This window comes from Notolepis coatsorum (assembly GCF_963971535.1).
Source record: "Notolepis coatsorum genome assembly, chromosome: 2".
Taxonomy (NCBI): Eukaryota; Metazoa; Chordata; class Actinopteri; order Aulopiformes; family Paralepididae; genus Notolepis; species Notolepis coatsorum.
The window spans coordinates 26,774,636-26,792,045 of NC_140166.1; the positions used below are offsets into that span (position 1 = coordinate 26,774,636).

At 46.0% G+C, this 17,410-nt stretch overlaps 1 protein-coding gene across 1 annotated transcript in view; it reads right to left on the minus strand.

The window, feature by feature from the left end:
• LOC311223991 (beta-1,3-galactosyl-O-glycosyl-glycoprotein beta-1,6-N-acetylglucosaminyltransferase-like) overlaps positions 1-17,410 on the minus strand; it is a 70,433-nt gene that overhangs the window by 23,165 nt on the left and 29,858 nt on the right. Inside the window, exon 2 of the mRNA XM_084308779.1 lies at positions 7,383-8,271. Coding sequence (XP_084164905.1) covers positions 7,383-7,708 — 326 coding nt within the window. The 5' untranslated portion in view covers positions 7,709-8,271. The remainder of the gene's footprint in view (positions 1-7,382; positions 8,272-17,410) is intronic.

The window sequence follows — 17,410 nt, forward strand, 5'->3', positions numbered from 1 at the left end:
CCGAACGGCATCACCAGGTACTCGTAGTGGCCCCTGGGAGTCTTGAAGGCGGTCTTCCATTCATCGCCCTCTCGGATACGGACTAGATGGTAGGCACTCCGGAGGTCCAGCTTGGTAAAGACGGTAGCCTGGGTGAGAGGCTCGAAGGTGGAGTTCATGAGAGGTAGAGGATACTTGTTCTTAATGGTGATCTCGTTGAGCTGGTGATAGTCGATGCAGGGTCGAAGGTCTCCGTCCTTCTTCCCAACAAAGAAGAAACCGGCCGCCACAGGAGAGGAGGAAGGCCGAATGAGTCCTGCTTCCAAGGACTCAGAGATGTATTGATCCATCGCTGCCTTCTCCGGGACGGTCAGACTGTAGAGGCGGCTGCCGGGAAGGGGAGCCCCTGAGCGGAGGTCGATGGCACAGTCGTAAGGCCGGTGAGGCGGAAGGGCCTGAGCCCTGGACTTACTGAAAACCTCCATGAGGTCGTGGTACTCGGGGGGTATGGTCGAGAGGTCCGGAGGCGGCTCACCAACGGATCTCCGGGGGGAGGGACAGGACGCCGCCTGAAGACACTGGGCATGACAGGAGGAGCTCCAACCCTTGATGGTACCGGAGGACCAGGCGATGTGGGGCTCGTGCAGCGCGAGCCAGGGCCGGCCCAGGACTACTGGGACAAGAGGGGATCTGGTGATAAAAAACTGGAGTCTCTCAACGTGGTTACCAGCAATGGTAAGCAGGACAGGGCAGGTGCGTTGAGTGATGTCAGCCAGGCGGTGTTGGTCCAATGCGAATACCTCCAATGGCCTCACTAGGTCCTCAAGTGGAATGTTGGCCCGGGTAGCAAACTCGAAGTCTAGGAAACTCTCGTCAGCCCCCGAGTCAATGAGTGCCTCCACCGTGGCCCGTTGGTCCGCCCAGGCCAGGGTGACGCTCATCAGACGGCTAGGTGGTGCACGGCTCTGGGAACGAGAAAAACGGCTCACCAGGATCTCCCGGGGTCCCGGCGAGCCTGGTCTTTTGGCCGGGTGGGGCAGTTGGCGATACGGTGTCCATCCCGACCGCAGTAGAGGCAAAGGCCGGACCTGAACCTCGCCTCCCGTTCAGCTTGGCTAAGATGAGAACGGCCCAGCTGCATGGGTTCCTCCTCGGGCACCGAACGGGAGGGAAAAGAGCCACCAGTCGTGTTGGGAGCAGGGCGACCAGCAGTACCGTCACGAGTACGGGGGGTCCGGAGTACCTCTGGAGGTCCCTGTCGGGTTCTCTCACGCCTTCTCTCCTGGAGGCGTCCGTCGATGCGAATGGCGAGGCTGAACAGGTCCTCGAGGGACTCAGGTTCCTCACGGGTCGCGAGCTGGTTCCTGACTGCGTCGTTGAGCCCCCTCATGAAGGTGAGACGAAGTGCTTGATCGTTCCAACCGCTCTCCGTTGCCGCCAGTCTGAACTCCAGCACGTAGTCGGTGACCCCGCCACTGCCCTGCCGGAAGGTACCCAACCGGGCTCCAGGGTCCTGGCCACGGGCTGGGTGGTGGAAAACCCTGCGGAGCTCAGCCACGAAGTCTGGGTAGGAAAAACAGAAGTCTGCCCCCATTGCCCAGGAGGCAGTGACCCACTGGGCTGCCCGGCCTGAGAGCAAGTTAGTCATGTAAGCCACTTGGGCTCCCCTTGAAGTGAATCGACTGGGTTGATGACGAAAAACCAACTCAGATTGCATGATGAATGTGGCACAATCCTCGAAGTTACCGTCGAACAACCGTGGTTCGGAGAGACGGGGCTCCCGAGGTGCGGGATCGGGAGGCGCGGGGCCTGCCAGGGCTGCGGGTGATGCTCCGGCCGAGGCTCCTGAAGGAAGTGGGGTTACAAGCAAGGTGTTAACGGTTTCACTCAGCGCTTGTAAGTGGAGGAGAATATTAGACTGCTGGCTAGCCAGAGAGCCCAGGGACCCCTGAATAGGCAGGACCTGCTCTCGGAGTTCCTGTACAGCAGCCGCAGCCGCGTCTAGCTGTAGGCTGTGGTCGTTGGTTAACTCTATCTGGACTGCCAACGCTGTTCTGACTCTCTCTGTGTCGGCTGTGGTCGTCATGGTTGGATCGTAATGTTAGGGTTTGTAACCGACCACAAACGCAACGGCACAGAGAGAGTTGTTCAGAGTTAGCCAAAGCAAGGGCGTATTTATTTTCAGAGTTACAAGATGGAATTAAGTTGAGCAACCGAACAAACGGGGAATCTGGCATGTGTGAAGATCTGCGGCTCTGCAGATTCTCCCAGTAGGTGGTGGTGAGGAATTGGCTTGTGACGTCTGAAGCCGCTCTGCAGATCCTCCCAGCTTTCACTCCCGGGTGGAAACGGAGAGAGAGAGAAATCTGAGTTAGCCCAGCGCACAACAGAAACAGAGAGGTGACTGATCCAGTATATATCCAAGTGACTTGATCTTCGGTGTACCACACACAGTTAGCAGAGTCCAGAGAAAAAACAATACGGTAATCCAAAGTGTAAATCCAACACAAAAATAGGTGAGAACAGTACAAACAAAAAACGGGATCTCTTCTGTGTTTCACAAACACACAAAAAACTGATGATCCAAAAGAACTGTTTCCAAAAACTCACCAGAGCGCAACGCGTAAAGCGGGCAGATAACGAGGCGCAGCTCAGAACGGGAAACCAGGTTCTCCGCAGGGATTCTCCACGAAAGTCCTGGAGAGCAAAAGACAGCAAACAGCGATGGGGAAGGCAGGCAAATGCAGGAGTAATCAGAACGATCCAACATTGATAGTAGGGGGATCAGGGTATATAAAGCCACAGGGCGCTGATTACAAGCTGTGACAGCTGCGGGATGAAATTGATACTTGCTCCAGAAGCGTGTGGCGAGGAGAGCACCAATCAACACGGCACCTTACAGGAACGGAGCGTGTGGCGGGGAATGCAATTAATCAACAAAGTACCTCAAAGGAACAGAGCGTGTGGTGGGGAGCGGACCAAACCTCACAGTTCTTCCCATATAGGGAATCTTATAGGTCGTTTTTCAATTAAGAGTGCCTTGTTATTGAATAAGGGAGTATGATTGTGCCATTTATGTGGGTTAGGATATTTTTTTTGTGTTTCACGCCATATCCGGATCGCATGAGTAATTATGGGGCCAAATTTCCGTTCACAGTGCTTGATTGGTAGTTTAGTGTATGCTATGTCCTTCGGTCTATGTGGGGCTACTATGTTTTCTTCTAATTTTCTCCAGGATACTAATGCTTGGGGATCAAACCATGTTGTCAATGGTCTTAATGTGTACGCCTTAAAATAGTGGAAAAAATCTGGAAATGCCATGCCACCGTCTGCTTTATTTCTCTGTGCGGTGGATCTTTTTATACGTGGTGGTTTGTTATTCCAAATAAATTTGTATGTGGAGGAGTGTAATCTTTTCCAGTAACCCTCTGGAGGGGGTAACGGTAGCATTGAACTGAAGAAGTTGATTCTAGGTAGTACATCCATCTTAACTATTGATATCCGTGCCTGTACTGAGTTTTTAAGTTTTGCCCACCTATCAAGGTCATCTTTGATTTTGTTTTGGATTTTTGTGTAATTGTGCTTCACCGTTTGTCTTATGGCGGGGAATATTTCCACTCCCAAGCATCTAAAATTTTTTACCATAGGTATCTCTCCTGGGAGGGTTATATCTTTTTTTGCAGGGGTGTTAAGTGGAAGGAAAGCCGACTTCGGCCAATTTATCTTAAATCCCGATAAATCACCAAAGTTCTCAATCAACTTGAGCAGATGAGGCAATGTGGTTTTGGGGTTTTGCATGAACAATATTACGTCGTCCGCATATAAACTAATTTTATGTTGTGTGCCCTTGATTACGATTGGTTCTATGGATTGGGATTGTCTTATATATTGTGCTAAAGGCTCTAATGATAGATCGAATAGTCCGGGACTAAGAGGGCAACCCTGTCTGGCTGAGCGTGATACCGGAAAGATTTTGGAGATGATTGTAGCTGTTGTAATCATGGCCGATGGGTCTTTGTATAATACTTTAATCATATCAATGAATCCTTTTCCTAACCCCATCCTTTCTAATACTGCCCATAGATACGACCATTCCAGCCTGTCAAAGGCTTTCATAGCATCCAGGGACAGCATCGCCTTAGGTATGGTGTCGTCCTTGTCGGCATCTAGTACGTGCAGTATTCGTCTTATGTTATCAGTGATCAGGCGGCCTCTTATGAAGCCAGTTTGGTCCGGATGAACTAAAGACGTCATATGCTTTTGTAATCTGATGGCTAATACCTTAGAGTACAGTTTGATATCGGTTCCGAGGAGGCTTAAAGGTCTATAACTACCGCACTCGTTGGGGTCTTTGTCTTTTTTAAGGAGGACTGTTATGAGTGCAATATTGTCATTCTTATGGAAGTTCCCCTCCTTGACTGAGTATAAGATCATATTTAGTAATAAGGGTCCAATTATGTCCCAACAAGAAAGGTACAATTCTGGTGGGATACCGTCTCTTCCAGGAGCCTTACCACTTTGCATTTCGGATATGGCCTTCTTGAGTTCCTCTAGTGTGATCGGTGTTTCTAACTGTTTAGCGTCATCCTCTGAAAGTTTAGGGAGAATAATTTGATTAAGATATGTGTCCATTTTGTTTTGATCGAAGGTCGTTTCTGATTTATATAAGTCGGATGTTGATTATTGAGTTATGGCAAAGATCCATATCCACGGTGTCTATATTGAGCCGCGGGATGCGTACCGAGTGGCCAGACGAAAATAGGGGACGGATCAAGCACTTCCGGCCACTTCCGGTTTGGCAACTCGTCGATCGGCCACGAGGTGGCGGTATTGAAGCGTTGCAGAGTTGAGCGGAGTCCTACAGCACCAGCCAAGACTCTGAGTGAAATGTGAATACCATGATGAAAATATTAAATATTGATCTCAAAGACGCCATACGGCGTCATTGGCAGATTACGCATGGTGGAGAATGACGTGTTAACAAGTCATTGGCGAGCAATGGGTTTTAATATCATTAGATTATGTGTCAAAACATTGTGAACATACTTGTACAGTATTACTTCCATCAGAAATAAGGTAGAACAGTCATGTCATACTTAATGGACAACATTAATATAATTTGGTCAATAGGTGGCAGTATAGCACTTGTGTTCAGTAACTTCGCCTTCTAGGGAACAGTACCCTGCTACCTACGGGCACACGAGGCGAGCTGATTCTCACAATTGAGAGGATTCAGAACCAGTAACATCATGTCCGCGCCTCCTTTTGTCCATACTAACTACAACCTGTTTTATAGGTGGGTAATATATTACAAAACACACATAAAGGTTAACAATGATACATGCAATGTCGAGAGCCCAATGAGGTGATGTTTGAGTCAAGTTTAAGAAGTTTAAGACGACGAGTAAAGTGGTTTAGAAGTTGACTAAGTAGTCAATTGATGATGCCGTGTAGGGCTGCAACGATTAGTCGACATAATCGACGATGTCGATTATAAAAAATCGTTGACGAGAAATTGTTGCGTCGATTAGTAATAAAAAAAAAAAAATGTATTTAATTTTTTTTTGTGCACTACCTATCTTTGTGAGAGTGGCTTCTCAGGGTTCCAGACAACATCATAACATGATGATCCCATAGCAAATTTTGGACATTGAAAACATTGTTCCCCTGCAGGAGATGATGATCAGACTAGACACACAATACATTACACACGCACTCCTCTCACTCACACACAGCGATCAGAGTAAGACACACACATACACACTCCTCTTACTCACACACAGTGATCAGAGTAAGACACACACACACATACACACTCCTCTCACTCACACACAGCGATCAGAGTAAGACACACACACATTCACACTCCTCTCTCTCACACACAGCGATCAGAGTAAGACACACACACATTCACACTCCTCTCACTCACACACAGCGATCAGAGTAAGACACACACACATACACAAATTACACAGTACACACCTCTCACTCACACAGCGATCAGAGTAAGACACACACAAATTACACAGTACACACACTCCTCTCACTCACAGCGATCAGAGTAAGACACACACACATACACACACACACGGACTCCTCTCACACACGGCAAACAAAAGACATAGAAGTCTGTCTGATCTGACTCATCCCCCTCTCCCCTTACAGCTGTTCCACGTCACCCTCCTGGTCCTGGACCAAGTTACAGCCCCAATCAGCCGCGGTGCTGGGGGCAGATGCTGCTAGTTATTTCTTTTTTATTATTATTTTTTTAGTTATTTAAAGTACACTTCCACTTTAATTTGTATTATTTAATTTATTTATCTCGTTATGAGTGATTGCTGTATTGTTCTTCAAATACATTTTCATTTAAAGTGGCTTAAGATCCAAATTCAAATGTTTCATGAGTCATTATTTTAATTTGCTATGGGATCATCATGTTATGATGTTGTTGTTTGGTCCTGACAAGAGTCTCAAAGTCTGGGGTGATGGTAGACAAGCAACTCTGAGGTCATGCTCAATGTCCAATCTGTTCCTCTGCTCTGTCTTCAGCTGGACCAGAGCTGAGAAGCCACTTTAAAAAAAAACATAATTGGTTTTCGATTAGTCGACTAATCGAAAAAATAATCGACAGATTAGTCGACTACCAAATTAGTCATTAGTTGCAGCCCTAATGCCGTGTCTCGGGGCACATTAAATAGAGTGTTGAAATACAATTCCCCATTAATCATTAAAGTGTCGGAGCTAAGTATCTCCAAGGGAATTATAAAGGTTATGTTTGGGAAATATGTACTGAGTCCAGGACTCGGACTTGAGTACTACAACACTGACAGGTGCTGCATAATAATAATTGCATCATTCTGTTTCACAAGCTAATGTCACCACTGTGACTGTTTCACAAGCTAATGTCACCACTGTGACTGTTTCACAAGCGAATGTCACCACTGTACAACATTTCATCTGGACTCACTGTTTTCCTGTAGATAGTCTATAATTACTTTTGGTAATGTAGTTTAGATAGTAGTACCGCTAAAGAATCTTAACCTAACCATGTAAACACGTGCTGCTTGTCCTCTCCTTAAAACACACGGGCATCTCCTGCCCCGTCCACTAAACTGTTCATGTTTTACTGTCTCATATCGTCCCTGCTGAGAATATTTTTAATTCAATAAATTATTATGTAAAGCCAGTAGCTGGGCAGATTGGGTCTTTTGAATGGCTTGGGTAATAAAAAACATAAATAAGATGTATTATTATTATTATTATTATTATTATTATTATTATTATTATTATTATTATTATAATGGGTTTTAGACAGATTCGGATGCAGATGTCTTTACGTTCAGGTCAGATGTTCAGGCCAGTGTGAAACTGTAACTGAAAGCTGTAAGGTAACAATACCACACCTGCAGTCCTGCGTGGCGTTGACATAATCCTGGTCAGGTGTCTTGACCCTCTTCAGGAAGGCCTTGGTGATGGACAGCACCTTGGCCCTCTCCACAGCCTCACCGTCTCCTCGCAGGATAGCAGAACAATCCGCCTCGTCCTCAGGTCTCCTGTCAGACTCACCATACTCCAGCTTGCTGGAACTAAAACCGAAGCCGGGATCTAAACCCGTGTCTGAATGGACGAGCATCAAGACCATCCAAAGCAGCGTGGTAACCAGGACGGAGCTGAGCAGGAGCCAGGAGAGGGGCCGGCCCGGCCTCAGTAGCTTTCCAATCCTGCCCATTTAGGAAGATGGATAAAGCGTGATGCTATCGTCGCTCTGCTGCGCCTAAACACACTCAGTTTGGTGTCAGGATTTATTGGATTGATCAAGCCAAAAAGACTGCTTGTGACCACAGTTCCTGAGACATGCGATGGCTGGGAAGGGCTTGTAAAAGACTGCAAATGCACACATACTTGGTCTCCAGTTCATAACCTCCACTCAGTATACTGTAATACGTGGTGCAGAATCAAGCAGGTTTATGGCCTGAAAGGCACTGGGCTCATAGTGGTCAACTGTGTCAGGCTGTGGTTGTACTCGGCAGCCCCTAGTGGTCAACAGTGTCAGACTGTGGTTGTACTGGGCAGCTCCTAGTGGTCACCAGTGCCAGACTCTGGTTGTACTGGGCAGCCCCTAGTGGTCAACAGTGTCAGACTGTGGTTGTACTGGGCAGCTCCTAGTGGTCAACAGTGTCAAGACTCTGGTTTTACTGGGCAGCTCCTAGTGGTCAACAGTGCCAGACTGTGGTTGTACTGGGAAGCTCTTAGTGGTCAACAGTGTCAGACTGTGGTTGGACTGGGCAGCTCCTAGTGGAAGTAGAAGGAGATCAAACAAAGAGTATGAACACCTCTTAATCATTAACCGCATGCCTTTCCTCCTGAAATTACACAACTCCCTCATTAGTAAATATTTGAACACCCCAATAAAGTAGTTACTTGATTATAATTCCATTTCAAATATAAGGAGTCATTCACATGGAATGTCCTTTCAAAGCCTTTTCCTCCCTCCCCCCTGTATCCTCCTTTCCTCTCCCCTCACCTGGTCATCCATCCCCCTGTATCCTCCTTTCCTCTCCTCTCACCTGGTCATCCCTCCCCCTGTATCCTCCTTTCCTCTCACTTCACCTGGTCATCCTCCCCCCCTGTATCCTCCTTTCCTCTCCTCTCACCTGGCCATCCCTCCCCCCTGTATCCTCCTTTCCTCTCCTCTCACCTGGTCATCCATACCCCCTGTATCCTCCTGTCCTCTCCTCTCACCTGGTCATCCCTCCCCCCTGTATCCTCCTTTCCTTCTTGTATAGTATAGTTTAGAAATAGCAAGTATAGCATAAGGATATAGAGTAAAAACTGTATATTGTATAGTAGTGTACATAGGACCCAGTCAGTGCCTTAATTCGTAGCTAACATTGTATTGCATTATCTCAGAACTTTAGCATGTCTATTTTATCATGCCTATTTTATGCCTATTTTATTACCCGTTTACTATGTCTATTTTATTATTTAGTATTATTGCACAATACAATAATTTTTTTAAATAAAAAATTATATAAAAGGTGAGAGAGGAAGGAGTTCAAGGCTTGAAGGCAAGGGTAAAAAGGTGGCTTTTAAGGGCTTTTTTAAATGATGAGAGGGTGTCTGCATGACAGATATGGTTGGGCAGGGCGTTCCAGAGGGTGGGGGCAGCTGCAGTGAAGGCCCTGTCGCCCCAGGTCCGGAGCTTAGTCCTGATGGGTTGGAGGAGGTTAGCGTCTGCGGACCTGAGGCAGCGGGTAGGCGTGTGGTGGAGAAGGAGGTCAGAGAGTTAGTAGGGGGCCAGGTTGTTGAGGGCTTTGAAGGTGATGAGTAGAATTTTTTACTGAATCCTGTACATGATGGGGAGCCAGTGGAGATCGTGGAGGATGGTGGTGATGTGGTCGGAGCAGCGGGTGGAGGTGAGCATGCGAGCTGCAGAGTTTTGGACGTATTGTAGTTTGTTGAGGATTTTGGTGGATGTGCCACACAGAATGCTGTTGCAGTAGTCCAGTCGGGAAGTGATAAGTGCATGGGTCAGTGTTTTGGCAGCAGAGAAGGATAGTGAGGGGCGTAGACGGGCAATGTTCCTGAGGTGGAAGAAGTCGTTTTTTGTGATCTGGTTTAAATGCAGGAGGAAGGAAAGGGTGGGGTCGAGAATGATACCTATAGGTTGCGAACGTGGGTGGAGGGGGTGACAATGGGATTTTCAATGGGAGTTTATTTATTTTGTGGCACAATAGCTAAACAAATGCACTAGGCATCAATATCTTATGCCAAATGATTAGAGCCTATTACAAAAAGATTATTAAAGAAAATAACAATTTATCAATTAAGTCAGAGTCCTCGTCTCCACCTTCTGAGTCCGAATGCAGTCAATGCTCGAGTCCAAGTCCGAGTCATGAGTGCTCAAGTCCAAGTCCAGTCACGAGTCCAGAAAATCAGTCCACTGGGCCCTATTCCCCGTACCTGGTTAAACTAAGTCAATCAAAAGTCCCATTATCCAGATTCAATTAACCCGATGTTTGAATCCAGGCTTTCCCTGTTCCTCGAACGCTGATTCAGTCTCGTTCATTCGAACCAGACTTGATACTCAGGATAATTGCGCGCGGCCGCCTCACCTGAAAAGACAGCAGGTGTCGATCGCAGAAATCCTGATTTTCTAACGGCATTGATTGATTGATTGATGAAAACTTTATTATGATTGTAGAATGGGTACAATACAGTACGGCTCAATAGCCTCGCCGACAAGTTAAATGCATAATCTATAGGCTAATTTTAAGTCCCTCATTACCCCAATCAATCAGATTATATGTCTTTAAATGTGCCTGCTGGCAGTAGGCTTAATGGAATGAATAATCGAATGAGTTCAACTCTTTCAGAATAAGTAGATAAAAACAGGAGGCTATACGGTTTCACTATTAATCAGGTTTCGGACATCATCCATACATGCATTGAATTGATTAACCTTTGGTTTATACCAGTGACACCAGTCATGTTAATCACCCTCTTGTTCATCATCAGATAACAGTGCTTGAACAGATAAATGCATTTTCTCAAATTCATTCATCAAAACGTTAAAAGCTTGCAATTAAGCATCTTTGAGCACCTGGAAAAGCGCTATATAAAATAGATGTATTATTATTATTATTAATTGCTCATTAATTTTCTCAAATCACGTCCACGTCATCAAATCCGTCAAACAGCGCATCTCCTCCTCAGACATTTTAATCCCAGTTACAATATCACAATAACGTGAGTGACAGTGATACGATTCAACAATCCACATATTCAAATTAGTCGTAATTCACATCCACAATCCACGCATAGACGCTTCAATGTATGCTTGAATGAAACACAATCCGGGCGCTCTGTTAAGCAAATACATCCACAGCCGAGAATATGAAACGAATCAGAGCCAAACACCCGGTTTCATTCATTAAAAATATCCTTGCGGGATTCACATTTGCAATAATCCGTTATTAAAATAACCACATTGTGTGTGTCGCGACTCGCGAGAGCCGTATACGTATAACTATGACGTGCATTATTTAGGACAAAATAAATCCATAGGCTGAATATGATTTATTATCAGCATTTTAGGTCTATTATTTTACATTTCAAAAGCCCCCTCTAGAAAAACGAAGCACAAAAACATAATTCAAAATGGTATAATGGGATCTAGACTGTGAGGATTCTTTCAGGAAGGGAGCTGGCATTTATTTGCGAGGGCGTGGCCAATGCCATGCAGGTTATACAGCTAACTGAACTAAACCCTGCGCTGGAGCAGGTTAAAACTTTTTGATCTGTAATAGAGTAATAGAGGCAAAACGGCGTTACAGGGATAAAGTTGAACTTCAGTTTGAACAGGCTGACTCTAGAGGTATGTGGCAGGGCCTCAGAACAATGACAGACTACAAAGGCACCTCCCTCAAACTGAACAGTGACATCTCCTTAGCAAATGATCTCAATTCCTTCTATGCGAGGTTTGAGGCTGTGAATAACAACACCAGCCTACAAACCACGGCAATGGGGGGGGGGGGGGGTCTGCTGACGGAGACTCAGTGTTCAGGGTAACAGAGCATGAGGTGAGGCGGACCTTTAAAAAAGTGAATATCAGGAAGGCAGCAGGACCGGACGGCATCCCCGGCCGCGTCCTAAAAGTCTGTGCCGACCAACTGGCCCCGGTATTCACTGACATCTTCAACCTGTCCTTGGAACAGGCTGTCATCCCCACCTGTCTGAAGAAGTCCACCATCATCCCTGTACCCAAAAAATCTACGCCCGCTTGCCTCAACGACTACCGCCCTGTAGCCCTCACCTCCATAGCCATGAAGTGCTTTGAGAAGCTAGTGAAGGGCTACATCTGTTCCTCCCTCCCCATCAACCTGGACCCCCTGCAATTTGCATATCGCCCCAACAGGTCCACGGAGGACGCCATAGCCCATGTGCTGCACACAGCAGCATCACACCTGGACAAGAGCTCAGCATTCAATACCATAGTCCCCTCCAAACTCATAGCCAAGCTCAGGGACCTGGGCTTGAACTATGACCTCTGCCAGTGGGTCTTGGACTTCCTGACGGGCAGACCCCAGGTGGTAAGAGCAGGCAACTGCACCTCCTCATCCATCACGCTCAACATAGGGGCCCCCCAGGGCTGTGTTCTGAGCCCCCTCCTCTACTCCCTGTACACACATGACTGCGTGGCACAGCGGAACAACAACACAATCATCAAATTTGCTGATGACACAGTAGTGGTGGGCCTGATCTCTGCCAACGACGAGAGGGCCTACCTGGAAGAGGTAGAGAATCTGTCACAGTGTGTCAGGAGAACTGCCTCTCCCTGAACGTCAGCAAAACAAAAGAGATGATTGTGGACTTCAGGAGGTCGGGGGTCAAGGACTACAGCCCCCTCAGCATCGACGGGGCACCGGTTGAGAGAGTGAACAGTTTCAAGTACCTCGGAGCCCACATATCCGAGGACTTGACATAGACCACACACCTTGACAGTGTTGTGAAGAAGGCACGACAACGCCTCTACTTCCTCAGGCGCCTAAGGAAGTTCCAAGTCAGTCAGAAGATCCTTAGGAACTTCTACTCATGTACAATAGAGAGCATCCTGACTGGCAACATCACCTCCTGGTTTGGGAATAGCACTGCACAAGACCGTAGCAGACTACAAAGAGTGACACGTTCAGCCGAACGCACAATTGGAGGGGGGCTTCCCACCCTCCAGAACATTTACAACAAGCGGTGCAGGGGGAAGGCTAAGAGAATCATCAAGGACTCCAGCCACCCGAACAACTGCCTCTTTGAACTGCTGCGGTCAGGCAAGCGATACCGGAGTCTTAAGCACAGAAAGACTCAGAAGAAGCTTCTATCCCCAGGCCATCAGGCTGCTAAATGAACAATAAACACTATGCAACAACCATCAAATGCACACAGCACACACACCCACACGCACACACTCACCTAAACAAACAACACACTGCAGCACCCACTCTCCACACTTTAGATCACACAAACACACTTTATATTTATTGATAAAGGATTTGCACTACAACTCGTACACCTACTGTAAATTGTACCTAAATTGCACCTCATCCCATTTCTGCCTTGCACTATATAGTATTGTATATTAGTACACTGCATAGTATTGTATATTATATGGTAACTCAGTTACGTCTATTCTGCATCGAACATTGCACATATGTCTATACTGAACACTGTGACCTAATTTTTTTACTTCTAATTTACATGCTATACTATGTTATTTTATTTCATACTTATCTTGTCTTGCACAGTCTCTGGAGCGTAACAGTAAGAAGCATTTTGTATAAAAGTATTCTGTACTTCTGTATGACAACTATTAAAGAAACTTGAACTTGAAACTATAGTGATTTAGACAATCGCGCGTCGGGGAACCGACAGGTCTAGCTTAAGTCAAGTTATCCTGAAAATTATCCCGCTAACTCAGTTAGCCAGGTACAAGGAACAGGACTCGGACTTGAGTACTACAACACTGGTGGCCACCTTATCATAGTGAGTCATAACAGAGCTATCTTGTGGTGGAGGCCTGGTAAAGCCTCTGTGGGGTGTAGGATAGGAGGTTGGTGTGGATGAGCTACAGGACGCGAATGAGGAAGTGTCTTACAAAGAGCTTGTTTTTGGGCTGTAGTAGGACCCAGCCAGGGTCCAATGCCCCACTGGCAGTATGGTATATGCCCTTATTCCCCCCGGGATTCGATGTCGGGAGCCAGGGCGGGCAGTGTGAGCGAGTGCGACTCCGAAAGGGATGGGAACGGCCAAGACAAAGGAGAGGAGACGGATAGCGACATGAAGTGTAGAGCAGGAGAGGAAAACGAGGGAGAAGGGTGGGAAAAGGTGGAGAAAAAGAGCAGGGAAAGTGGGGGGAAGGGGCATAAGAGGAAGAAAGAGAGGGAAGGTAGCTTAAGTGGGTCAGACGGTGAGGGTAGAGGAAAGGATTTTACAGAAGTGTTGAATATAGTGGTGAGATTTGAGGGAGAAGGGGAAGTTCGAAAAATAGAGCCGTTAAAGCTGACAAAATTCATAAGAGAGCAGTTAGGAGAGGTAAGGTACGCAAAAGTGTTGGGGGATGGAAACTTGATTATAGGCAGGGGTGTAAAAAGTACCCAGAAATTATACTTAAGTGAAAGTATGGGTACTGTCTCAAAATCTGACTGAAGTAAAAGTCAAAGTATCTGGCTAAAAACACACTTGAGTAAAAGTCAAAAAGTCCTACTTTTAAATACTAAAAAGTAAAAGTAATTTTTTTTTAAAGGGATAGACCAGGGGTCTCAAACTCATTCCATCGTGGGCCAAGTTTTCATTTTAACTACACATTGCACCAGGTGAGTTAGTTGAAGAGGTGAGCCAATTAGTGAAATCATCAGCTGGTGTTTAGGCAAGGCTGGAATGAAACCAAGCATACACTCTGCCCACAATGGAATGTGTTCTGCGATAGACAATGCTGAAATGAAAGAACAGAACAGAGGACACTTTTTTTGCATTAAAATTATTTAATGCACTTCTCCATTGAAGGTAAACTAACATGGACAGCATTCACATCACAGCATGAATAATATCACAATATTAAAAACAGAATGGTGTATCCTGAATGATATCACAATATTAACCACAGCATACTGGATTATCCTGAATAATATCACAATATTAAAGACAGAAAACTGGAGTACCCTGAATAGTATCACAATATTAAAGACAGAATACTGGAGTACCCTGAATAATATCACAATATTAAAGACAGAATACTGGAGTACCCTGAATAATATCACAATATTAAAGACATAATTCTTGGTATACCGTGAATAATATCACAATATTAACCACAGCATAATGCGGATCTGACTGTCTATTCTTCTGATAGCAGGTGTTTAATCAAAGATCCCCGCTTTCTAGTCTTGCACAAGGTCCAATCAGCATGGGTATGGGCGAATTCATTTTCCATTGATGGGGATTTGATTGGCTGTTAACCTGCGGTCGCAGGATTAATAACGTTAACGTTAGTTCGGCCAGATAAACAATTCAAATATACTAATTAAAATCGTTGGACCTGTAAGATTTGTACTTTGTAGGTCTGCATTTTAAATGTAAGGAGTAAAAAGTATGTTTTTTTTTCTCTGAAATGTAATGGAGTAAAAGTACAAAGTATACAAACCTAATAATACTTGAGTAAAGTACAAATCCCCCAAAACAGTACTTAAGTATTGTAACAAAGTACAATTACTCAAGTACTTTACACCCCTGATTATAGGGTGTGTACGTTTAGAGCAGGTAGATAAGGCAAGGGAAATGAGGAGCATTGGCAAAGTTAATATATAGAGTAGTGAGAGTAGGGGAGAAGAGGGATGGTGGGTGCAAGGGGGTAATAACTGGAATTCCAATCATGGTTAGTATGGAGAAGCTGGTGGGAGATTTAAAGAGTGACAAACGTAATGGGAAAGTTAAAAACGCAGAAATTATGAAAAGAGGGGCAGAGAAGAAGGAGACAGAGACTGTTGTAATCCAATTTGAAGATGAGGTTAGTCCAAAATAGATATTTATAGGGTATATGGTATATAGGGTTAGGGAGTTTGTGCCGAAACCACTGAGGTGCTACAAATGCCAAGAGTTCGGGCATATAGCCAAGTCATGTAGGAAGAAGCAGAGATGTGCTAGATGTAGTGGGGAGCATGAGTATGGGAAATGTGGACAGGGAGTGGGGCAGAAGTGTTGTAATTGTGGTGAGAAGCATAGTGTACTGTAGCGTATTGGGGTTGTGAGGTGATGAAACGAGAGGTGGTGGTTCAACAGGTGAGAAGGGAAGGTAAAATATCATATGCAGAGGCTGCATGAACAACAGCAGACAATGCATGAAGTTAACATAATAAGTGAAACCGTGTCTAACACACTCGAGCCAAAACCAACAATGAGAGCAGCAAAGATCAAGATCTTCTCTTATGGGTCAGACAACGCTCTGCCCATCACAGGTGTCTTCGAGTGCAGTGTCCAGGCGAAGGACAGAAACACGGAAGCAACATTCTACGTGCTGAAAGGAAATGGACATTCGCTCCTGAGTTATGACACAGCTAGTAAGCTTGGGCTTATTAAAATAATTAACAGTGTCAACCTCGCCACCCGCAGCGTGGCAGATTAACTGATTGACAGCTACCCAGAGCTGTTCACCGGCATTGGAAAACTAAAGGATTTTCAGGTGAAGTTACACATAAACCCTGACATACAGCCAACGTGTCAACCACACAGGAGAGTGCCTTTTCACGTTCGACAGAAGGTTGAGGAAGAATTAAAAAGGCTGGAGGATGACGACATCATCGAACAGGTGACCGGACCAACGCCCTGGGTGGCGCCCATTGTGACCCCTCCGAAGCCTAAGGCTCCCGATAAGGTCAGGATTTGTGTCGACATGCGGCAAGCAAACGTGGCAGTACAGAGAGAACGTCATCTCACACCCACAATGGACGACGTGATCCATGAGCTCAACGGTGCGAGATTCTTCTCAAAACTGGACCTCAATAAAGGATACCATCAGCTAGAGTTACATCCTGACAGTCGGTATATCACTACCTTCACCACACACCTGGGTCTGAGAAGATACAAGAGACTGAGTTTTGGTATCTCATCTGCTGCTGAGGTTTTTCAGAATGCCATATGTCAATCCCTGCATGGCATCCCCGGTGTCAAAAATCTCAGCGATGACATCATAGTATATGGTGCAACCCAGAAGGCCCATGACGATGCTCTGACAGCAGTGTTCGCCAGACTGAAGGAATGTGGTCTCACACTCAACCGTGATAAGTGTGAGTACAACAAAGAACGACTCGAGTCTTTTGGTTTTTTCTTTTCCACAGACGGCATCTCAGCAGACCCCCGGAAAGTGACAGCGATACATCAGGGCACTGAAGCCAAGGACCCTGCGGAGATCAGGAGCCTCCTTGGAATGGCAAATTACTGTTCAAGATTTATACAGGATTTCTCTACCATCACTGCACCCCTCAGAGAGCTAACAAAGAAAGAAGTGCCCTGGCGCTGGGGTGAAGAACAGTCAAAAGCACTACAAACTCTCAAGGAGAGTCTCACAAGCAACACCACCATGTCATACTTTGACCCGAAAAAGGACACTGAACTGGTCGTGGACGCCAGCCCGTTTGGTTTGGGTGCCATCCTCTCTCAAGGAAAAGAGGGAGAGAAACGCGTCATAGCATATGCCAGCCGCGCGCTCACTGACGTTGAGAGGAGATACTCACAAGACAGAACGAGAAGGTCTAGCGATTGTGTGGAGTTGTGAGCATTTCCATCTATATCTCTACGGACATCCATTTACCCTAGTGACTGATCACAAGCCGCTAGAAATGATTTGGAACAACCCAAGGTCCAAGCCACCTCCAGCCCTATGACT